We start from the raw sequence: 24,641 nt of genomic DNA, 5'->3' as shown, positions 1-24,641 counted from the left end.
TATGCATTAAACAAACAAAGAGCGACAACATTACCATTGTTATCTTGAGGTAGAACAATACATTTCAGCATTTGGAAGTGCTTTACGTTGGATTCTCATTTTTTTTTTTGTCATTTGACTTTAAGAAGCAGGAGAAGAGAGAGACGATCCTTGACATCTGAGGTAGAGCGGCACCTGATCTTGGAATATCTCAAACCAGTTACTCCACATGTAAAGTAAGTGTGAGCACAAGGGAAGGTAATGTCCCTAAAAGCTTCCCGCAACACATTCATTCCGGCTGAGGTAGTTTTTTTTTTCTTCTTCATATCTTTAAAGTTGTAAGGTTTACACAGCCAAGTCTGGAGTCTGTGTGAAGGCCAAAAACTCATAAAAAAGGTTGATATTACTGAAACAAAGTCCTGAGTCAGAATTTATCAAAATCCCTGGAAAGAGGCTGAGGTCTTCTGTGAATAATAAGGTGGAATCATTGGTAGCTAAAAGCAGGCAGAAAGTCTTTGACATCCACAAAAAAGTAGAAATAAGACCAATAACTTACAACCGCTTTGACATTTAGGCAATAAAGATATATATAGATATATAGATATGTGTATTTTTTAAACTTGAAAATTAAATCATTCTATAACAAGAACATTCTGGAGCATGTACTCTGTTTTGCTCAACACCAGGAAATGAACAGAAGACTTAAACAGAAACATTTAAGAAGCTTTTCCAGCTGGAACCAGCTTGGGTTAAAATCCCAGTCCCAGATCTTCCAAAACTTCTTAACTTACAAATAATAATAATAATAATATTAAAAAAAAATATTTGCGCAAGAAGGAAAAAAAAAACAAAAAAACTATTTTTGTCAACCTGAGAGAGAGAGAAGAGTCTAAGACGACACCCGTCAAGTGTCGAGTGAAGTTGGCCTTCATACAAGATCAGCCTTGGTCTGGCAGAGCTGCTTCTGCTGCAGGAGGTTCCTCAAACTGTCCCTCACTCTGCATGTGGAATTCGTCCAGTGGTATCGTCGACACCTGGGTTTCGTTCAGCATGTAGGAGTCGGACTGAAAACACACGAGAGATGTTAGAGAGATAATCCTGAAGACAAAAATCCTTCTTAAATATTTTTTTTTCTTTTTGAAGTTGCCCTGAACCATTTTCACGAGTTGTATTTTGGTGTATGGGGCATTATGGGGCCTAAATTATTGGTACTCTGTCCTAGCACCCAATGAGAGCTGGAGTAAAAGTACTGTTACTTGAATGAAGTTGTACTCAAGTACAAGTTCAAGTAAGACATACATAAAATACTGAAGTACAAGTAAAAATAACTCAATTAAATAGTACTCAAAATAAAAGTTACTAGTTACTTTCACCCACCACGTTTATTTTTGGTAATAAATCTTGCCATTACTGCCAAACTGCTGACATGCTAAGCTAACCGTGCCTCTGTGTCCGTGAGTGTTGTTCTCCTGTAGCAGAGGCATGCGCACACAGACACATGTTCACATGCAGCTTCAAAGCTTTCAATTGTGTCTTTCTCATCCATTTACATGTATAATTTACACCGCAACTAACACCAGAGCGCTACTGTTTACCTTCTTATTTAGAAGTGCAACGTTGAAAAGAGTCCAGTCTGAAACGCGACGCAGCGTAGTGTTCCCAAAGTCGTGTAATCACATACACATACACATACATTATAGCTAAACTTGATGTGATGCATTTCATTGTTGTTTGTAACGTGTTTGTTGCTGATTTTATGTTCTTATTGGTTTTTATTTGATTGAGTTGCCTTGTGTATGAAATGTACTATACATATAAATTTGCCTTGCCTTGTTTAGTCATTTAATTTTTTGTAGTTTTGCAATGTCCAATGATCATTTTAAAACAAAAAAATATAATTTCCTCAGTAAAGGTTGAGTGTAGAAATTTTACGAATTACTTTACTTCTTTTAAAACGGACATAGGTACAAGAAAAATTACCGATTTAGAAATATACTTCAAAAAGTACCCATTACAGTACAGAATTGCAGTAACGTGAGTACTTGTGATCCATTACTTTCACCTCTGCTTGTGGGTCAGGACAAAAAGGTGAATATATGACCTGTTTTAGTGAATGATCTATGATCTTTGCTATCTTTTCACGTTTCTAACGGTGTGCGGTAAAGATGTTGTTGTTGTTGGTTTTTTCTGTCGTGGTGAAAATCAAAAAAGACAGAATCAGTACTGGTTAGTGTTTGTCTAGACACAGACCATTGTAGACAATAGTAGTTCCTTCTTTAACCTAGAAGGCTCTCACTGTCCAAACTCACCATGTGTGTATCTTGTGTGGTGGGTTGAGTGAAAAGTCTCTCGAGCTCGTTGCCGTCTACTACTTTTTTCCCTGCTGTGCTGCCATTGACCTCCATCTCTCTCCTGGCAGTGCCGTTGAGCCTGGAGGCCCCCTGGGAAGAGGAGGAGGATTCCAGCACGACGCTATGCCCAGCCTGAGGGGTGGCTTGAACGCTCTTACACATCATTAACCTAGGAATACGCACATACAAACACTCACATGTAACGCATGTCTGCTGTAGATACAAGTAAAAACTCTTAAAATCCTATTGTTGCCATAAATGAGCACGTGATGTCTCTGCTGACCTGCCACGGTAGCTGAAGATGAGGAAGAGGACGCAGAACACGATGCAGGTAACTCCGATGTGAATGCCGGTTATGATGCCAGTGGTGGATGTTTTGCTGGCTTCCTCTTTCACGCAGTCACATGGTTCATCCAGCACTGAGGGAAGGGGGGGGGGGGGGGGGGGGGGGGGGGTCATCAGAGATACATGTCAAAGAGCTGGGCCTGAGCTGTGTGCACCTGTCTTTCTGAGCCATACACAGTTTATTAGTGGTAAAATGTGTCAGACTCACCTGATTTTTCCAGTGCCTCCCGCAGTGAAACAAATCGCACAGTGGCGTTCCCGTCTCCATGCTGGTTGAATGCAATCAGCTTGATTTCATAGACCAGGGAGGATTCTGAGAGAAGAAAAGGTTATAAAATACAAATTGAAGGGGAACGTGTGATGCATTTTAAATTTACATATGTATATGTTTTTGTTTAAACGTTTTATTACATTGCTATGACAAATATGTGTTTTTGTTAACTGCTCCTGGTTAAAACAAACCCGTTAACATGGGAGTGCTAAAAACTTTGTGTACTTTGATACATTCTGGATATCGTCCTTAATTATGTTCTTTCCAGTTCAATGTGTCTCCAAGCAGATCATCAACAACAGTCAACATCAAACAACAACTACGCTTGCTGGAATACCCCCACCATGCCTCACCAAGCTGAGTGATGTTGTACTGGGTGGCGTTTCGAGGTAAAGTGATGGGACCAGTGAACCGTGGGGTGTGTGCTCTCCTGTAATACAGCCTGAAGCCGTGATGTTGACCCATCTTAGAGGAAGATTCCCATGTTGCCTGTACAACGCTGCTGTTCACCACTTTGGTGTGGAGAGAGGGAGGAGCGGGCACTGCAACATGAAACAGGAAGGTTAGGAAGGTCAAACGCTGCAGCAGAAGATGATCAGACAACAACATTCACATAAAATGATAACAAGCCCTAAATTAAAGCTGTAATCTTTGAATTTCAAGTTTACAACTTGTTTATAACCTCGTGTGTGACCTGAACTCACTGTAAAGACAACCGACTGTATGCAAATGTTGACACTGGCCTTTAATGATCTCATCTTTACCCACCTTCTCCATGTGTGCTCTCTGTGACCCTCTCAGATGGATTGCTGGCCCCGTGGGATGTGTAGGCTTTAACATAGAAGGTGTAACTGGTGGAGGGCTCAAGGTCCCGGATGATCTGCTGCCGCGTCCCCTTGCTGACTGCCTCCTCATACTCCATCTCTACTGGATCTGAAGGACGGTCGACAGAGGCAGAAAAAGGAATAAAGTGAGGAGATAACATGGCAGGAAGAGAAATACATTAAACAACCAATATTGTGTCTAATTATCAAATTATTATGATAAACTCTTATTTATTTAGTTTTTAGCAATTCTATGACTATCCTAGCAGATCTTTTATGTTTGCCCCCTGGGAGGATGAATAATAATGGCAGGAAGAAACAGGGGAACGATACAGAATGTTATTACTTTTAATTCACAGACAACCAGCCATAATAGCTATCAACCTCAGACCCTCAATCCATTGGGCCATGCCATCTTGAAAGCATAATCACAGCTGATCCTATTGGCTGGTCCCCAGGGCTCTTAATTATCCATCCAATAGCACTACTGTGGAAAACATCAGCTGGTTCTATAGAAGACGCTACACTCTAAACGGCTGACATGTACATGTACAGGCATCAGAGCTGTAAACAAACACCACATCAACTGGATTGCCACATAAAATCAATCAAACAAATGCGTTCATTCAATTAATGACAATATAAATATCATGCAGCAGCACTGGGCTTATTTTTTTTGGATTGGTGTTTTGTTTTTGCTTGTTTTTTTCTTTATAGGCTGGCAATTGTAAATACATGTGTGCCAAATTCGAGCCATTAACGTCATCTAATTTGGCTCAAGGGAGAAAGTAAAAATATAAATTATTATGTAAATTATCACAAATCTCTCAGTTCCTCAAATTACTCAAATTCAATGAAAATCCACAGTAATTGCAGGGGCTCACAATTTTCATCTTCTTTTATCACATGGCAGCAATCCTACACTTTCTCACAACATATCCCACAAATTTCCTCCAAAAGTTACACAAAAAATTGTCACAAACAAGGAATTTAAACTGAAGATCCTGCTATCTGATATTTTTCATTCATTGCTTTAAAATCTACGGCCCGCTTCAAATCAAACTGGTCAGCATTTGGCCCTTGTCCAAAAATGAGTTTGACACCCCTGCCTTGTCAGGAAAAGGAGTTAAGAAAAGGGGAAACAAATTCATTGTTGTACTATTGTTACTATTTTTTTTTTTTTTTTTTTTACAAATATTGAATATATTAAATAAAACAATGTTACAATTGAATTAGTGCTGAGTAAAAGCTGGATTACTGATAACCTTTTTCTTTTTTTCTTAATATTATTGAAGCAGCTGAAACATCTTTCAGTCTCTGAAAGAATCTACCTGTAGCTGTATTTGCTATTATAATCATCCCCTGATTTTACAAAAACCTCACTTGATTTCATTTCACTTATATCTTATTGAAATGCTATTTGTTGCTTGTAACATTGAAACTGCTTATTGGCCCCCACCTGACATCCTGCGGATGTGGAGAACGTATCCAATGATGTCCTGCGTGTTTTTTTCAGGCTCCTGCCAGGACACCTGGATGGTGTTTGGTGAGAGGGCCTCAGCCTTGACATTGGTGGGCTCACCAGGCAGTCCATCCGCCCAGAGGACAGTAAGGCGAGCGCTGGCCTGTGTGGAGCCAGCACTGTTCTCTGCGATACACTGGTAAATGGCCTCATCATCCTGTCTGATGCCATATATCGTCAGTGTGCTGTGAGGGAAGGAGAGAAAGTGAAGACGTTAACTGTTATAAGTGATAACCACTGTGTGTGTTAATGTACAGTATTAGGTATATCTAATTTCCTCTCATATTGGAAACATTTCTTGACTCTTCTCTTAATGTTCAACATTCAGAAAATGCTTCATGAGAGAAGTACAAGTTCAATCAGACATGGGCAATTGGCAGCTTTGGGGGCCACATGCTGATTTTGTGTAGGCCCCAAAATAAAGGCACAAAATGAAAAAAAAAAACAAAAAAGCATACAATTTACTTCAAAAACACACAAGACAACTACGAAAATACAGAAAAAAAACAAAAAAAGCATAAAATTTACTTCCAAAACACACAAACAACTACAAAAATACAGAAAAAAATAATACAAAAATGATAAAAATCACAAAAAACCCCCCGACACAAATTTATTCCAAAAACACACAAAATGAGAAAGAGAAAAAAAAGCCACCAACAAAAATACACGGAATGACAGAAACATATACAAAACAACAAAAATGACTCCAAAAACGAAATTAAAACAAGAATACACAAATTGACTCCATGAATAACAGAAAAAAAATACAAAACGAAAAAAAAAAAATAACCCACATACAAAATTATTCCAAAAACACACAATGACAACAAAAATACGGAAATAAATAATCCAAAAAATATTTTTTTTTAAATCACAATAAACAAGTAAGCAAGTAAGTAATTTATTTATAAAGTGCTTTTTGCAGAGAAAAATCACAAAGCGCTGTGGATAAATGAATTCAACAGGTGCAACATCATAAAATAATAATAAAACATGGGTACATTTACATCACAGGAGCAGCAACATCATAAAAGAATAATAGAAAAATATAATCCAGTTAACTAAAAGCTTTTCTGAAAAGCAAAGTCTTCAACAGTTCACACAGTTGAGCGCTCTGAGAGACTGGTGCAGGTTATTCCAGAGTCTGGGGGCCACAGCCTGGAACGCCAGGTCTCCTTTGGTTTTAAATTTTGTTTTTGGGATCTTTAGGAGACCCTGGCCTGAAGATTAAAGACTCCGGCCTGGGTGCAGGGGCACAACAAACTGATTGCAAAAACACACAAAATGAGGAAAAAACAAAACAAAAAAAAAGCACCAACATAAATACGCGGAATGACAGAAACATATCCAAAACAGCAACAAAATTGACTCCAAAAACTAAATCACAACAAGAATACACCACGACAAAAAAAAAAATAAATAATAACCCACATATAAAATTACTCCAAAAACACACAAGATGACAACAAAAATACAGAAAAAATAATACAAAAATGATTTTTTTTCTAAAAAGAATCACAAAAAACATCACCAATTGATTCCAAAAACACACAAAATGAGAAAAAGAAAAAAAAACCCCCACCAACATAAATACACGGAATGACAGAAACATGTACAAAACAGCAAAAAAAATTACTCCAAAAACTAAATCAAAACAAGAATACACAAATTAACTCCAAAAAATACAACAAAATCTCACCAAAAATAATAGAAAAAAATACAAAAAAAATTTGAATGACTCCAAAAACCCACAAGATGGCTACAAAAACATAGAAAAAAATCCCCTTTGATCTTTTCTGTGATAATGTTCACATTTATTCTAAATGCTGACATGAATGTTGATAATGTGGGCCTCAGATCAAACAATTACACTTCTGTGGCCCCCACTGAGATAAAAGGTGCCAATCTCTGAGTTAAATTATACTTCAGATGAAGATTACATACTGCACAAAAGATAAATGTGGCAGCATGATGAGTGGCCAAGGTACTTTGTAGAACAGTGTGTGAGATTTGTGGCTCACATCACGCATGATGGACAGCAGGAAACGATGGACACGCTTTTACTGCCACATGGTCTTTTACTAAATCATTCTAAGTCCCACGTGAGTCAATGAATCTATTTAAAGATTTCAAAAAATGTAATTCACCCCTGTCGATAAAACCTATCATCTACAGAATGTACTCATATTCGGAGACAAGCACGCTCATATCCATACGCACTTGAACTCCCATTGGTGCACGCACACACCTCTGCCACTCTTTGTCCTCATATCCTTATCTCTGCCTCTTTGTTTTCCCTCCCAGCTAGCTCTTGTTTGGAGTTTTCGAGACCTAAAGGAGCGATGTACGTGTTTCGACTATGTATGCGTTTCTATGTAAGTAGGTTAGTGTAGGCGAAAAGACAATTCAAGCCCTTACTGCTTTCTTGTCCAATAGCTAAAAGCATTTTCTATTTTATGGATATACAGCCATGCTGTCTGAAACATTAGTTCAACGTTTATACTCCAAGGTCATTTCTGCTGTATTATGTGGCATGATAAAAAATCTTCCAAGGGCATTGATTGTTTAAAGGAATATATTTTGATACTCTAAAGAAAATGTAGCCTAATATAAACATTTTGTCAAATAATCTTTCCTGATATTTACATATTGCTTCTTGTTGTGATTTTATTGTATTTAACTCTACATTTAACTCTACAAATGTAATAAATAAAATTAATAATGGTGGCATTCACTATTACTTTTTTTACAACAATAAAATGACTCCAATCATCAATTATCTTTAATGTGCATTTAAATGTCACTCATTCAAAACAACAAAGCTTTTGAATGAGCAAAGCATGATCTTCATTATCACTTACTGTATTGTCAGTTCTTACATTAAGAACTGGGTTACTGTTTTTGATTTGAAGTGAAATGCCATATAGGGATTGAATAACCTGTCACCTGTCAACGTGAATGCCATCTTTCATAGATGAACAGAAAGGTTCTTCTGCGTATTAAATCAAATGGTTGATTGAGAAGTGCCATCAGAGTCCATAGAGAAAAACAAGACAATAGGGGAGCACCATGTCAGCCTGGATGCAGGGGTGGACTGGCCAACTGGCATACTCCCGACCCGAAGTGAGCCGGTCTGGTCAGCTACGTTGTTTTTTTTTTTTTTGATGAGCGAGTGGAAGCAGACGTGGAAACAGGTGGCCAAAAATGGTCCAAAAGTGGCAAGAACGTGGCAATAAAAGATTGTAAAGTGACTAAAATGGGCCAAAAGCCGTCATGAGCGGCCAAAAAATGGGCAAATAAAGATGAATCAGTGGTATGTAATGGCAAAGGGTAGCTTTAATGAGCAAATTGTGTCAAACAATAGTGAAAAAGGGCAAAAATGTGCAACAAAAAGATGCAAAATGTAGGGAAACAACTGGTATTTATTGGGCAAAAGTTGGCTTATTTGGAAAGGACAAAAATTGGATTAAAGTGTCAAAAACAACTTGCAAAAATGGATAAAAAAAACCAGGAAAAAAATTATGTTTATTGGAAAAGGGTAGCTAAAGTCTGAAAAATGTGTACGAACTTTTTGAAAAGGGGCAAAAATGGGACAAAAGAAGTTGCAAAATGGAAAAGGGTAAAAAGGGGTTAAAAAGTTTCACCCTTTTAAGGATTTCTGGGGGGAATAATAATTAAAATGAAGACATAAGGAGCCACATGTTGAGCTTAATAACGGTTTCTACATGGTGTTCACTGATAATGTAGTGGACTGGTTTGGACAGAAAATGCCAGTCCATCTTGCCTGGATGTGTCTTTATTGGACATCCTTTGGACCTGTGAAATGAGACAGCACGGCTTGGTTTGTCAGATGAAATTGACAAGTGGGGGACAGTTGATCCAGTGGTATCTGTCAATGTGTCCTTGGGCAAGGCACTTCACCCACATTGCCTAGTATGAATGTAGTGTGTGAGTGAATGTTGGTGGTGGTCGGAGGAGCCGATGGCGCACTATGGCAGCCTCGCTTCCGTCAGTCTGCCCCAGGGCAGCTGTGGCTACAGTAGTAGCTTACCACCACGAAGTGTGGACTGAAAGAATAATGCCTTAATTCTGTAAAGCGCTTTGAGTGTCCAATAAAGTGCTATATAAAATCCAATGCATTAGTCTTATGTAGCTCTGTTCTAGGTCAAGAGCAAGAATAGATAATTGAATCAATAATATTTCCTTTTCAAGCGAGGTGGTACAGTTAGTGTGTGCGCCCGTAGTCAGGAGCAGAATAAGTTATGCACTGGAGGAGTTATTTGTTTTCGGTCTGCCAGGTGGATTCAATCTGGATAATTATCAGGTCAGAGAGGCCTCTGTGTTTCACCCGCTCTGAGCCAATGTCACCTCTGACCCCTGAGGTGGCAGCAGTCACCAGCTCTCAGCTCGCTACTCAACCGTCACATTTCTGACAGGCTTTCATATCAGCGATGGATGGAGTGTTTGCAGACAGTACGGGCTGACCAGACGCACCAAAAAGGCCCTCAGGGGATGAACTACCCAATGCTATTGGGGCCGGATGGGCCTCTTGACTGTGTGAAGGGAAGGGCAAAACAATTTCACAAGAGCCTGTTTGTTTGAGGAGGTACAGTAGCGTCCGGCCTCGTGCATATTCACATACTTATGGACCGTTACTAAAGCTTCACACCTGCAGTCAAAACTTCCTTTAGTACTTCCTGGGGGAAGGCTTTGATTGTTTTGTGGGATCATTTTTAAAAACACCTTTGCCTTTGTGATTGTTCTGGTTTAACGTTGTAACATACCATGGAATATACAGAAGGTAGGTTTTAATGGAACTATAAAAACAATACAGTTAAACAGCTTTTACAGCAACACTATCTACAATCTCCTTGTCCTTCTTTTAATAAAATTAATATTTTTTCTCATAATTGACTCATGACTGGGACATTTTCATGCTGCATTAAAAAAAAAAAACTTGATCAAAAGCCATATGTCTTCATAGATATACTATGTAATATCCCCATGAAGAGATAAAGAATTAACCACGAGATAAAGAATTAGGAAATGTAGAAGACAAATGAGCTGAATTTGGAGCTGAAAATCTATGCTGTCCTGACAGGTCGACACCATCATTTTCTCATCTGTTTAAGGCCATTAAGCAGACTGACGGGCCTGGGGGATGGCTGGCACTGGGGCAGTTGAGGCAGTTGAGGCCGCTGTTTATCCGCAAAGACGATGTTTACTCTGTTGTGTTTAGGATCAGCACCCCATCAAAAGCCAGCAATGCCAATTTGGGATTCAGGGAGAAGGGAAAAGAAAAAGACATCGGGACAAAGAGAGAACAGGAGAAAAAGGAGGAGGAGGAACGATGAGCTGTCTTTAGCCCAAGAGGAGGGACGAGCCGGGGAATATGACTGATTGCGGAAAGGTCAGAGTTCAAGGCCAAAGCCCAGGCCCCAGCTTTCTGTGATGATGGGGGGGGCAACAAAATAGGGAGGTCTGGGAGAAAGTAGAGAAAAAAGAGAAGGGTGAAAGGAGTCTTTGAAAGGATTCAGATACAAAACCCTCAGGTTTGTGAGGTAGACAGATTGTTCATATGTTTCCCATCAATCAGAAAACAGAGCGCTCACTGCCGGTTCAAACATGTTTCTCTTTGTGCTCTAGGGTTAACTTGGATTCATTGTTTAGATTATCTGGTGTTGTTTCAGTTGCAACATTTAAGATGTAGAACCACAGTTGGTTGTTGGCTGATTACAATACTAGGCTTTAGACACCGCAGAGACACAAGTGCTTCATACGTAATTAGCATCAGCTCGTATAGAGGCTTCTAATAGCCAGGATACCATGATTTATAGGAGCCTGCTCCGCAAACGCCGTTAATGAGAAGACTGACAATAACATTGGATGTGTGTGTGTGTGTGTGTGTGTGTTCGTGTGGCCTGAGACGTGATGCATACATACACCTTTACCATTAAGCAGTAATGTCTGTTTACACAAGCAGACAATCCACTCTCCTGTGACGTCACTGCATCCTAAATGCAGAGATTCACTCAGCTTTGTCCTCCCTCCGTGTGCTTGGCGTGTAAAGAGTGCATACAGAGGAGGACTAAAGGGCAACACACTTGCAAATTTCTTTGTTTGATTACGTGTGTGCACAAAAATGAATGATGGCATGCACAATGGGGCTGTTGTGCACACACAGACTCACTTTCGTTTTGATTAATACGTTTTGTATGTGTGTGTGCGTGTGAATGACATGTGCGATCAATTCTCTCTCCTTCCCTTGGCCGATTTGCTCTTGAAGGTCAGCATCATGAAAGATGGCTGAGGGGGGAAACCTCTGAGTGTTCCTTATCCCAAACACACAGAGTACCAGCCGCACACGTTAATTAAAACATTTCTCCTAGCTATTTTTCTTCTTCCAATCAGATAACGCACACGTATACGTGAGAACAGAATAATGGTGCAGCCTGGAGCTCTTGAATCAGTTTGCGTATTACAACAATAAGTTTAGGTTTAGCTTTGTTTGTGAGATACATTTGGCTTCATTTCCCCAAATTCTTAATTTCAGGACCTTAATCACCCAAAATAATTAGTATGTGGCTTTTAGGAATTCAGGCTGAAAATAAATCCTCATTTTTTTTCAAACTAAGCCAACTTGTATAAAGGGGAAATCTAATAGTTCAGATGAGGAGCAAAATGGGTGCAATCACTGACTTTTGTGGTAGAATCTTTGATAAAATCTAAGCAGTGCTGTAAATAATTGTGCTAGAGCAGTGTATCCCAAACTTTTGACAGTCCCGTACCCCTTCAGACATTTAACCTGAAGCCATATACCCCCTACCGATGCACACTTAATAATTTACTGCAGTATTTTTCAACTTTGGGGTCGTGACATTCAAATGGGGTCCCCTCAGATGTCTAAGAATTTATAACAATAAAAAAATACTGATTAAATTTTTTTTTTTAAATGTTATTATTATTATTATTATTATTATTATTATTACTATTATTATTATTATTATTATTAAAATTATAACACCACACACAAATCAGTCTTAAACAACTGTATTCTATAGCTCAAATATAAGCGCAATATGGCGCATCTCGTCACTGTGTGCACTAATCCTGGCAACAACAAACATTATCAAAAGCTAATTCCAGAAAGAAAAAAAAAGTTTCTGGAGATGCCAAAAATTAGTGTTATTAAAAAATGGGGTCACGCTAATCTGAAACCATGGGTAGTCTTACGATGACTAATGTGTCATTTGTGGCAATGCATGGAGGCTCCTGACTGCCGGTCGATTTATATTGTAGTTTTGAATGTATTTTTTTTTTATTAATGTACCCCCGATGACAATTTGCCTAGCCCTGGGGGTACCCATACCTCACTTTGGGAACCTAGGTCTTAGAGTATAAAATTGTCAATGATTACTTAAAAAAACAACAAAAACAATGCTTTGTACTCTCAACAAAACCAATAGCAGGAAATGTCCTGAACATGTACTTCACATTAGATGTTGTTAACAATTTAGTCGAAATGATCCTGAAATGCAATATTTTGAATTTGAAAATGAAAACAAATGTATTACTTTTGTCCACAATTTCATACTGAACACAAACTGTATCATTTTACAGGTACTGTATGAAGGAACCAGATTACCCATAGAAAACCCACAAATGCATTAGAATAAAACTGTCATATTGATAACGATAAAGATGATTTAAGACGCTGAAGATGACTAACCTCAGATAATCTGTGGTTCTTTTCTACAGAATGTGATAATGAATGACATTTTAATGTGTTTGGACTCACAATACGGTTCAGCTACTCTGAGCAAATTGTGGAGATGCACATCCAGCCTCTCGGTTCTTTATATGACTGACTGCATTTCTTGGTCAACCAGCAGAGTTTATGAGCTAATTAGCTAATGGTAGGTCTCAAACTGAGGCCTGCCTCTTCAACCAATCACAGAGCGGAGTCTGTGATGCGTGAGATTCATATAACAGTGGGTCATGCAGTAATAGTGGCAAGTGGAAACGCCCTGATGCTCCGACTACCTTTTCTATTTCCTCCTCTTCTCATTTATTCCTCCTGCCGACTCATCATTTCTGCTCCAACCACTTGTCCATCTCGCTCCTCTTTTATTCTTCATCTAAATCTGGCCTCTCCTGCGTTTTTCCCCCTCTCCCTTTCTTTCTTTATTAGTCCCTCACTCTATCTCTTTGACTAATAGACTGATGTAGGTAAGTGGGAGTTTAAGGCCATCTGTGAGCGATGGAAGTGTGTGCTCCCTTTACTCTTTGCAGTGTAGCATGAATACTGATTTTTTTTTTTTTTTTGAGCACACTAAATACCTTTGCAACATACTTCTTTTCATCATGAATCATAGCAACATGCACAGAGGGCAGATGTGTGTGGTTATACAAGACAAACAGTACAAAGAGCAGAGGCATCCACACATCAGAGGCACAGGCTGGACTCAAGACAGGTCAACAAGTAAAAATATACCCAACGTGCAGACAAAAGTTAAGGAAAAGTGTTTGAAGCTTTATTTTTTTCAGCTATTTGTCGGTGACATGGCATGACACTAGTAATAGGCCTTCAAAGCTCTAAGACTGATGTGAATACCGCTATTATTATCATTGTACCGCTTTTTTCCCTGTACAAAGCAATATGCTAGAAGCATTAAACATGAGGGTATTTCAGGGTATTCATTTATAGGCTTATTTGTACAGAGTTTGGGGTTTAATCTAAACATCTGAACTTTGCCCACACATCTTAGGACCACAACAGGAGAGATAATCTATGTGGGACACATTTTCCACAGATGGAACAACAGTGTCAGGGATGATTATTCTTCTTTTTTTTAACATTATTATTTTGTTTATCTTTCCATCCTGTCTTGTGCACACACCTGTTAGTGGTCCTGAGTGTTGTGTGACCTCTCCATTTTTGCTTTTACAGGAGTGTTGCTGGCTTAATAGATGACTGAATCCAGCATCAGCAAAGTGTGTTTGGAGGGTGTGTTAATGCAACAATAAAAATGTCAAATTATCAGCTAACCACAAAGCATAAATAGACAACTATAATTTTACCAATACCAACTCTGAGGGAGTTGTAATTTCAGTTAGTGAGTTCAAGAAGTAACTCTGGAAAGCTGTCCTTTTCAAATGAGCGACAGTTTGACCTGATTCTGCTTGAATCTGTGCTGATAATGTTGCTGTTTGTATGAATTTGCTGAGGTAGGTACATCACAATTTAGACCAAAAAAATGTCCTGCAGAATATTTGGTAGTTTAATGACAATACCTACGTATCTATCTGTATGCCATCATTATATCCATTTGTGTCTACATCCACTCACTGTAGAGCTTTTCAACTCTTGCTTGGCACAGTGATCGCTCAGAGTGCTCACTAAGCAAGCTGTATCCTCCTCCACCTACAGTTGGTGGCGGCTGCCGTGGGAAAGCATCCAACATGCAGTCAATACATGCACAAAGGCACAAATAAAGTCAGGCCAATGTCTTGGCAGCCGTTATTTCCAGCAGCTGCAGCGTTGGAAGCAACGGAAACGCGGAGAAATTGAACGTGTGATGATCCCAATGATCAGATGAAGGCAGCAGTGATTAATACTGACACTCACATTATTTGTGACCCGCATCCAACATTGATCAACTGTGAGGGCTGCAAACAAGAAGCTGACCATGAATAATCTGCAGCAGGTCTGAGGTGAGCGCCTATACAACAACTCAGTTGATTTTCGAGGAAAATTAATACATTGATATTAACGTAAATTAAAATTCTGACCAGCAGCAATACAGAAGCTCTACTTTTAGTTTGAGAGAGATTTCTAATCTACCTGTTGTTGTTCCTGAGTTTGACGTGTCCTCCAGGCTCCAGAATCTGCCCGTTCTTCAACCAGGTGATCTGTGGCTCAGGCTCGCCTCGTGCTTGGCAGGTGAAGATGGCAGTGGTTCCAACGGGTCGCGCTACAGACTGAGGAGTTTGAATAAACTCTGCTGGAGCTGATGAAGAAAGAAATTGATTTGTTAAGACGAGACATGGTTGAAACATGAAATTAAGCAGAATTAAGTTCAGTCCCTGAAGAGTGTCAACAGAGGATTATAAAGGTACCAGAGAGCGGGGACCCCCACTGTACCTGAAGGTGGTTGAACACAGACATGAACATTGAAGAACAATCATGTGGAGACAGAGCCATCTATACGGGGGAATAAAGGGGACAGCTTTTTGGGGCCCATCCATAAAATGATGGTCCATTGATCTATGAATCTGTGATAACACAGAGGAATGCTTTAAGAACAAATTAACAAAAGAATGATACAAAATTTAAAAAAAAAAAAAAAATCACCTGGATTTTCAAAATAAAATAAAATCACAGGCTGATACTTTCACAGAGTGGGTTTCTGACAGTTTGAGCAGAAACGAGCACATTAGTGTCCTACTGGAGGTCATTTTGTATAGCAGCGCTACTTCTGTTCCTCCGTGCACAAAGGAGCAGATAGCAGATCTCCTGTTATACTGGCCTGACTCCTTGTATCTCCTTCATGCGTTTGACACTATGATGACAGACATGCCTACTTTGCAAACAGCAAGTGCCATCCTAGATGAGCACTCGCAAAAAAGTAAAGTAACCAAAAAATCCACTAGAAAGGATGAGGACAGACTGTCTGTGGTTACTCAATACTTTGCAGGACCAATTCTTTATAGGGGTTGTCTTGCTAATTGCCTCTCATTTCCACCTGTTTTTTGCCACTTGCACAACAGCAGGTGAAACTGATCAACAATTGATTGGCTTGAAATTACATTCTGATTTTTAAGTGATCTCTTTATTTACTTATTTTTCAGCAGTATACTGAAGAGTGGTACATCAGGAAACTAAAGCACTTCACCACAACAATACATTTACAGGTAAATAAAGAAGTGCAATTTATTGTTTCATCATATGAGAGTGAAATTTTTTTTTTGGCACAAATTGTTTTAAGTGCTAAACTTTAACAGACTGATTTAATTCCTGCTGCTTTTTATCACTTCCCCTATATTAATACCTGAACTCATTGAGTGGCGTTCACGTCTATAGATGTGAATTGTGTTTTTCGGCTGGGGTTGCTAGGAGACAGTGTGACGAAGCTCTCCGGTGAATATCTAACTTGTACCATGATGTAGTGACTAACTAGTGACATGTAGGTGGCAGCAGCGCACATTTGGATGAGAGATCACCCATGATGAGCAGCGCTCAGAGGGAGAGGAAAGGAGTTTACAAGACAGAAAATGGCGGCAGCTCACACTCGACCAGAGCATGTGTGGAACCTAAGTAGACTATTGAGAGTGTCGTGATAGTGAGAGAAAATTATCAAAAAAAAAAACCGGTGCAAGCGGTGAGACTCGGCATGTCCGGGATCAGGAGGAAGTTGCGTGTGTGGAGAATGACGGGAGGAGAGACTTGGAGGAACGCCAAAATACTGTAAGAAATTCATTAAACTCTGACATAGGTAACAAAATATTAATAATTTTACCATCAAAATCCTGGATCTTAGTGTTGTTTTTGCAGTTTTATAGAACGAAACCAGTGATGAGGTGTCTCGAAAGCAAAAATAATTGCTTCTAAGTCACTAATAGATTTTTTCAGAAAAACCCATTTTTCCTAGCTTTTTGTCACAAACTGGCAATTTGTGTGAAACTTGCCTCTAGTCAACTGCTGATTACATTAGAAAAAAACAAGCTCGAAACAAAATTATATTTTCTGATGAAATTAGAGACTTTAATATTTCAGATCTGGTGTCAGAATCCAGATTGTCATAGAACAAAAAAAATTCTGTGGGTCTTTAAAAATTAGTCAAAATACTTAAAACGGATGGCACTGAGTGGGTAGAAATTATAAAAATGGCTGGCACTGAATGAGTTATTGAATTATAACATGAATATAAGATAATTGTATCCTGCAGTTATCACTGCATGGTACAAATGTTTGAATATGAAGCATTTTGAAATGCATGACAAAAAAAATTCACAATTGTCCCTCCAACTAAACTTATGGTCCAGCTCTGCTGCTGCTCGTGTTATTAGACCTGTGAGGAATCCAACACTTACACCATTTCAATGACAACATATTTAGTATGCAACACATTTGAAAAACACACTGTTTTAACAGGCTGAAAAAAGCAACAGTTGGTGATTAAAGTTTTAAGTGATTCCTTCGGTCCCATTTCTCATTGAGACTGAGCTGTCAACATACCGTGTCACCAGTTTTGACAGCCTGTCTTTGGTCATCAGAGCTTTCCATTGGCTGTCATAGGTACAAAAGTCTGTTCCGCTATTGGAAAATCTTTGGACCCTTCAGGCACTTTGAATGAAAGCAGGCGACGGCCTGATATAATCCTTTTATACAGCTCTATCTCTTTTTGTAGCTCCATTAACATTGACTGTGTTCTTTCAGGTCTCACTTTAGCGCACAGGTCAAGGGAAACTCAGGAAAATATTGATTTGCACCTGTAAGGGTGTGGGTTACATTATCAGCACAGTCCATTCCTCGTCCCTCCATTGAAAAGGTCTGAGCACAGTGTTTCTCATGTAGCCAAAGTGAGGTTAATTTATTTATCGCATGAATGTTAAAGTTGAGGTGGGATGCTTTCCTGAGTGCTCTTGTCTACTTTAATTTCCTGAATTTGCCACTTGTATTCACAAAGGTGTCAAGTGGCGAATAAATAAATTCCTCAAGAATGCTCAGTAAAATAATTTTATCATGATGAATTAGAATAAATGTCTAATTCATCTAATTAGAATTAGATGAATTAGATATTTATTTAATGTTAAGAATACACCCGTTTCGACAAATCAATAATAAAAACCAAAAGATGTTGACATGTAATTAACATCTCTGGTTTCTCGTCTTTCTCCCCCCGCTTGAGCGAAGGCCGCTCTCAGACTTCACACGCAGATGCAATGAAATATTGATTTGAATCGATAATGCTATGGGCTCAAGCAAAGTGTGGCCCATCAGATCAATATGAGAACGAGGCTGACGCAGGTTTCTCTGGGCTCTGACGATTAATGCTCAGGGACACACACACACACACACACACCTGCCTCAGACATGTGGTCAAAACCCTATGGCTCTTTAAACTAGCATCAAAAGGCTTTTCTTGCTTTACTGTGATACTCCAAGGAAGGATGAGAGGCAGATTAGCAAAGGGTGATATATTTGGTGATGCAAAAAGTGAAAACATAGGCATTCTGATCCCATCCCCTCATAAATTCATAAGTGTGGTAACTCCTGCACATACCTGTCAAGTATCCAATTTTGGCTGGGAAACTCCTGTATTTCACCCCTCTTTCCCACCATCTTCCCGTATTAGTATTTTCCTGTATTTTTATCCTGTATTTTAATGTATTAATTATAAAAAGATCCCTTACTAAACTGAACGCCGTCACTAGCCTCGCGAGAACTGCCATCTGACATGGCCTGAGTGACAGTTCTCACGAGATTAGTGCCGACAACGACAACAAACCCGGAAACAACTCAGAAGAGAGATGATGGATGAAGACGTTCCGGTGAAAAAACTAAGAACTGGTGTAAATACGTTGTAAAATGTGACAGAGAGTTTAGGTTCCTAAAGAGCAGCAGGATGGGACACAGTTACACGTTCTGTTAGATTAATAACTGAGATTATAACGTCTCCCACAGCGGAAGGAACTACGTAAGTCACCATGAAAAATCAGCCAATCATAAATATACACTGCTATATATATATATATATATATATATATAAAAGTGTTAAAGGATGTAAAGTCTGCAACAAATGTGTCTAATAAGTCATCAGTGAATACCAGAGAACCACATGAGTGAGCATGAGAAATTATCAGAAAATATATAATGAAAATAATATGTTCATGTCTAACTTAAAGACAAGCAATGTAAAATTAACAGTAAACGTGTTGACTTGTATATAAACTGTAAGTATATTAAATAAACACATGTGCTTCATATACACATTTATGTTTTTATTTAGGCTGTTTTATAATTTAAGAATTAGGGCTGGGCGATATATCGAGATTCAAGATGTATCGAGTTTTCTATTTTGGCGATATAGAAAACCATAATATTTCATATATATATATATATATATATATAGTAAGCTATTATATATATTACATTATGTATCAAAATACTAGTTTTAGGAGTCGCTGCTTTTACTTCTCAGAACATGTAAAGCTCAGTTAGATGGATTAATGAGTGCACATATTGATCAGCTGTTTGTTAATAAATGTGTCTGTGTAGCATTTTGCATCAGCAAATTTAACCCAGAATTGTCTTTCTGGTCAGACTTTATTTGATAAAATTATCAAGATTCATATCATATATCAACATTTTGAGAAAATATATATATATATATATATATATATATATATATAGCCCTAGTAAGAATGTTCACAGCATTTCAAGGTTAATAAAGGTCGACCTACCAGATTCTAATCACATAATTGTATTTAGTAAGTGGTTGACAAGTGGGTATTTTAGATTTCTTGTACACCTATCTTAAAATATAAGGAATACTGGAGCTTGGTTGGGCAGCTGGGACGGCTCGTAGTGGGCGCCAGAAAATTTCCCTTATTTTCAAATCCAAAACTTGACAGGTATGCATGCTCCAGCACTTAACTCAACTCTTCATGGGAAACCAGACAAGTGAAACTACAGCTCAGCAAGTGGCTGTAGGTTTAGATTGGGCCCTTTTAACCAGATACGTGTATGAGCAAAATTGGCTTTTTGAGAAAATAAATGAGAACACAAGGTAAAATGTCAGCCCACACACATGCAAACTTTTATCTGTTTGAGGATTGTCAATATAATGCTCACAAATTTCAACTATACAGCCCATTTCAGTGGAGTCTTTCCAACCATTTCTTCATGCGATAAGCATTTTATTTATATGGTCGGATGCTGAAACATCCTTTAATCGTATACCAAGTGGTTGCTGTATAGTCTATAATAGAGTCACTCAACAATGCTGCTTTGTTGTTTTGACATTGAAATGTGTAGGAGGGACAACTGTTTTTCTCTACAGAGCTGGCCTTTTATAGGTGAACTCTACTGAGAGAGAAAAAGCTCTAGAATAATGTCCATGAGAGCAAAACATTTGCTAACCCTCCATACAATGCCATGCTTTTTTTTTTCTTTTGTGGTCTCTCAAGGTATATTGAAGTAGAGAATGCATTTGTGGCAAAAGGTGGCGGGGATTATTTCTGCATTGTACTGCATAGTTTTAGACATGTCTGTGAAGACTTCAAGGTCAAGTTAAAGGTATAAAGGACAATTTTCCCAAAGTTTAGAAAAGAAACGCAATCTGCACGTGTAATACTCTACCTGCTCAAGAGGGAATCCCTACGTGTGCGAGAGAGCGTGCACGAGCCCAGTTTTCCTCGTGCACAGCTCTGTTTACAAGTTGGAGTCGGCATCGGTCATACAAGCTTACCTTCCAAAATAAGATTTACACTTGAAAATCCATTTTCAAAGAACCCGGTGCGCACCGGGCACGAGCACGACGGCCTAACATAAAGATATAATCAGAATGATTGACAACTAGGAGGACCAATAGTTAAGATGATCTACCTGAAAGTTGAAGCCAAAATAACATCATCCACAATTCCTTTAAGTATCATAGTTTAGTAAAGGCAACTGGAATTGGTTGATTTATTTATTTTTTTTGCTGGCATTTTTAAGCAAATTTATGTCTATTAAAATTACACAGAGATTTGGCAGGTTTATAAATGCCTCCAACATGAGTATGATTGAAAATAGGCATGTTTCTTTAGTACATTCCAATGTTTTCTCTCTAGACACTAGCTAGTAGGTTTTTAACTTAACTCAAAAAGACACAATCTATGTGATCCAGATCCAAAGAGAAGCGTTACATTAAAAAAAGTGTTTTTAAATCAATGGCTTTCATAGTTCAGAGGTCATGGGGAAAAATGATCATCTGTCACATTTGGTCATTGTGGAGATTGGTGTAAACGTATTCTTTTGTGAACATTTTCAGAGACATGTGTGCTGTCTGAAAGTTTCCACTGAAAGTAATTCCAGTAAATGGGATTCAATTTATTTGAATTCCATAAATTGAATCCCATTAAATGTTTTAAATACAGTCAACAGCTTTTTATTTATATGTAATACAGGAGTGAATGATCACATTAGTGGCTTAAATGTCTGCTGTGAAACAATGTAATTTCAAAATGCGGGGAGGGAAAAACAGTGATATGACAACACAGTCAATAGTCTGGCTCAAAAGCACACAGTTAAAAACAGAAAACACACACTCAAAGTCCCTGGCATTTCAACCGACAAAAAAAGCCACAACACACACAGTATCTAATCATGGATTACGCTTCAATATTTCCATTTATTGGTCTTTCTGCTCTTTCTCTACACTCTTCTGTTCCAACTCTAACCATCTCCCTGAGGACATGGGGCTGAAAACATTACTCATTTTATCTTGAAGATCCTATTTGCTCTGGAAGATAAAATCATGTAATTTCAAACGCAATATACCCTACGCAATAACTTTTCATTAGGTTTGCCATTGTTGGAAAACATCTCTGTAGACATCTTAAACTGCATTTCTACAGACATGAAGATTAATTTGTGCAGCTTGAGGAGTTTGAGAGAAGATGTGATGTCTAAAACTGAGCTCAACACAGAAACAGTTATTGAACATTCTCAGAAATTACAAGTTACATTCCTTTGAACTACTGGAAAACATTGATCCTCCTTCCTATGCTTGCACTTTGCTTATTGAAACAATCTACAAAGTCCATTATAGGCTTCGGAGTTAACCTTCCTGAACAAATTATTAATCCATTGAGCACTTGACAAATGCATCTCAAGCAGCACAGTTCAAGAATAAAGGGTAAATTACATAAACATCATGATTATCAGTGACGAAGGTGAGCTATTCCCTCTTGAATATTAAATGTAGAGGTGGGTTTATAGTCATTGCATTTAAATCTTAGATGTAAATAATATGCCCTGACACTCATAAATCAATGAGCTAATGGAATATGAAAACCTCTTTAAAATGTTATGACAGGCTTCAAATTACATTGGAGTGAAAATTATGCAAAATCCTGAGTATGCGTGGTTTTCATCACCCAACAAGTAGGGACTTTGGTCAGAAACCACCTACATGAAACCTACTAGTAGCATGAGGGCACAGCCTTTGATGGCAATAAAGCAGTGGTACAGCCAATAGGTGGTGCCTACATTTACATCAAGGTAATTATTTATGCATTTTGTCCACCCACAGGAATTCCAATTTAAGATGATCTGGAGATGCTCAGCAAGAAGATTAATGACAGCACGTGACCCACTGGAGCATATAGACATTCTGCACAGATTAACTGATTAATGGAGGGGGGGTGTACCTTGGACAACAAGTCGTCCCTGAGCAGTCCGTCGAACGCGGGTCCCAGGTTTGTTGGCAGCACACACATAAACCCCTGAGTGTTGCACCCCGACATCTGAGATCATCAGGTTTCCGGTGCCAAGTACTTGAATTCCTTCCACACCAATGGGACGACCGTCTAAGCAGAGACACATTAAAGAAAATAACCATATGTAAAGAGGTAAAGGATGAAGGAGCATTTATGAAATCAACAGGAAATAACTGGTGTGCACGTACAGCTCTGTGTGTGCTGATGTCAGGTCAGGGATTATGTGTAAGTGAATTTAAAACTTCAGCTGAATGAGAACCAAGAAAATGCAATGACAGGTGTTTACAGGCACCAACAGTGAGAGAAGCTGTGATTTTTTTTCCTCCTATGCATGGCAATATTATCACAGGTAAGAGCTTGCAGTTCAACTGGCGTGCATGTTGCTGAGCATTATCATATAGTTGTGGGATTCAGAGTGTTTTTAGGGACACCCTAAAGATGACACTTTCCACTTTGTAAAAGCATATGTTTTCAGATTTCTGTTTATGCAATGCCACCATACTCTTTTTAAAAGATTATTTTGTGTTCATAGTTTTAAGAGTCACCGCTTTTGCCATTTCCCCTATGTGACTCTCACATAAAACCGATTCTGCACCGCCTCAGAGCACGAACGCCCCTCCCTCACTTACATTTACAGAAACAACTTGATGATGGCAAAGTTTGCATGAGGAGACGGCCGGTTGTAAGTTAGGATGGTTGGATTGGACGGTGGGTGCACAGAGAAGTAACTAGAGACAGGTAACACTGACTAGCTCGCTTTTACCATGACGTAATGTGGGTCCTCCTTTTAAAGGGGCCACATAATCCAACAGACTCCAACAGCCAACTCTAACTCTAACAGCTCAGTTATTTGGAGATGAATTGCTGAGTGCGCCCTAAGACCTGCTCTGAAACAAGCCACGCTACAGAATTTACACATGCTGTCCCTTACAAGCATATATATATAGATGGAAATGACGTGCAGTCAGGGTAGGCAAGGTAGGCAGTGCCTACCCAAGGGTGAATTTTGATTATTTGTTTTAATTATAATATAATTAGAAATGATTTATTTTCAATTTCCAATAGCCTACAGTACCTATAAGTTTGAAAGTGTCAGCATTTTGTGCTTTTCATAGCCCAAATAGCTAAACAGCGCTATTTCCTGGTACGGCAGAGACGCTGCACAGTCTCACTCCGCTATAAGGCAGGAGGAGGCCACACCCTCTTCCACATTGTTGCTCTGCCTCTGTTCTCATAGCGTGTTTTTTTGTGTTCCCCAGTCAGTTCCCCAAGATGAAAACCATTTACGTAAAAAGGCAGCTCTTTACGTTGCCTTTGGACATAACCGTGCAATGCTAAATGCTATACGTACGTTCAGAGTGCATTAGTGAATTTATACAGCGTGGCTGCTGCAGCTGCTACGTTCTCTCACTAGTGGGCAGGATAATACTACAGACATGATGACAGCACGAGAGACGATGAAGAAACTTTTTTTTGAGGAAAAACGACAGCTTTTAAAAGATGGAAGACCAACACCTGAGCGACCAGACCTTCAGCAAAGTTAAGGTCAGAACATTATTGGTACTTTCCACAGTGAATGGAAGGATTGGCTTTGTGGATGCTCCTCACTGAGGCTGTTCTGAGATGTTGTTGTCATTTTCTCTGTGTTTCTGTGTTTCCAACACAAACAACAGATGCACTGCCGTGTCATGAGCGATATCTTGTTGAGAGAGTATGGAGGCTATATTGAGTAATTGTTTATGTTTCTTTAATGGTGTTTTACGATGTTGATTTTGTTTGATGAACATTTGCCAGCAGAAACATATGGAATTGTCATTGGTGGTCTCGATTTGCAATGTGCCTACCCAACCCTAGTGGTC

At 38.8% G+C, this 24,641-nt stretch overlaps 1 protein-coding gene across 1 annotated transcript in view; it reads right to left on the bottom strand.

Annotated features, from left to right (window-relative positions):
• Positions 1 to 917: 917 nt before the first annotated feature.
• igdcc3 (immunoglobulin superfamily, DCC subclass, member 3) overlaps positions 918 to 24,641 on the bottom strand; it is a 74,883-nt gene continuing 51,159 nt past the window's right edge. Inside the window, exons 6-14 of the mRNA XM_028440734.1 lie at positions 22,714 to 22,872; positions 15,140 to 15,305; positions 5,230 to 5,477; positions 3,715 to 3,879; positions 3,300 to 3,488; positions 2,884 to 2,988; positions 2,614 to 2,749; positions 2,289 to 2,499; positions 918 to 1,043 (exon numbers count right to left, since the gene is read on the bottom strand). Of these exons, the coding sequence (XP_028296535.1) occupies positions 918 to 1,043; positions 2,289 to 2,499; positions 2,614 to 2,749; positions 2,884 to 2,988; positions 3,300 to 3,488; positions 3,715 to 3,879; positions 5,230 to 5,477; positions 15,140 to 15,305; positions 22,714 to 22,872 (1,505 nt within the window). The remainder of the gene's footprint in view (positions 1,044 to 2,288; positions 2,500 to 2,613; positions 2,750 to 2,883; positions 2,989 to 3,299; positions 3,489 to 3,714; positions 3,880 to 5,229; positions 5,478 to 15,139; positions 15,306 to 22,713; positions 22,873 to 24,641) is intronic.

The sequence above is a fragment of the Gouania willdenowi genome, chromosome 3 (assembly GCF_900634775.1).
Source record: "Gouania willdenowi chromosome 3, fGouWil2.1, whole genome shotgun sequence".
Taxonomy (NCBI): domain Eukaryota; kingdom Metazoa; phylum Chordata; class Actinopteri; order Blenniiformes; family Gobiesocidae; genus Gouania; species Gouania willdenowi.
This window is presented reverse-complemented; position numbering and strand designations above follow the sequence as displayed.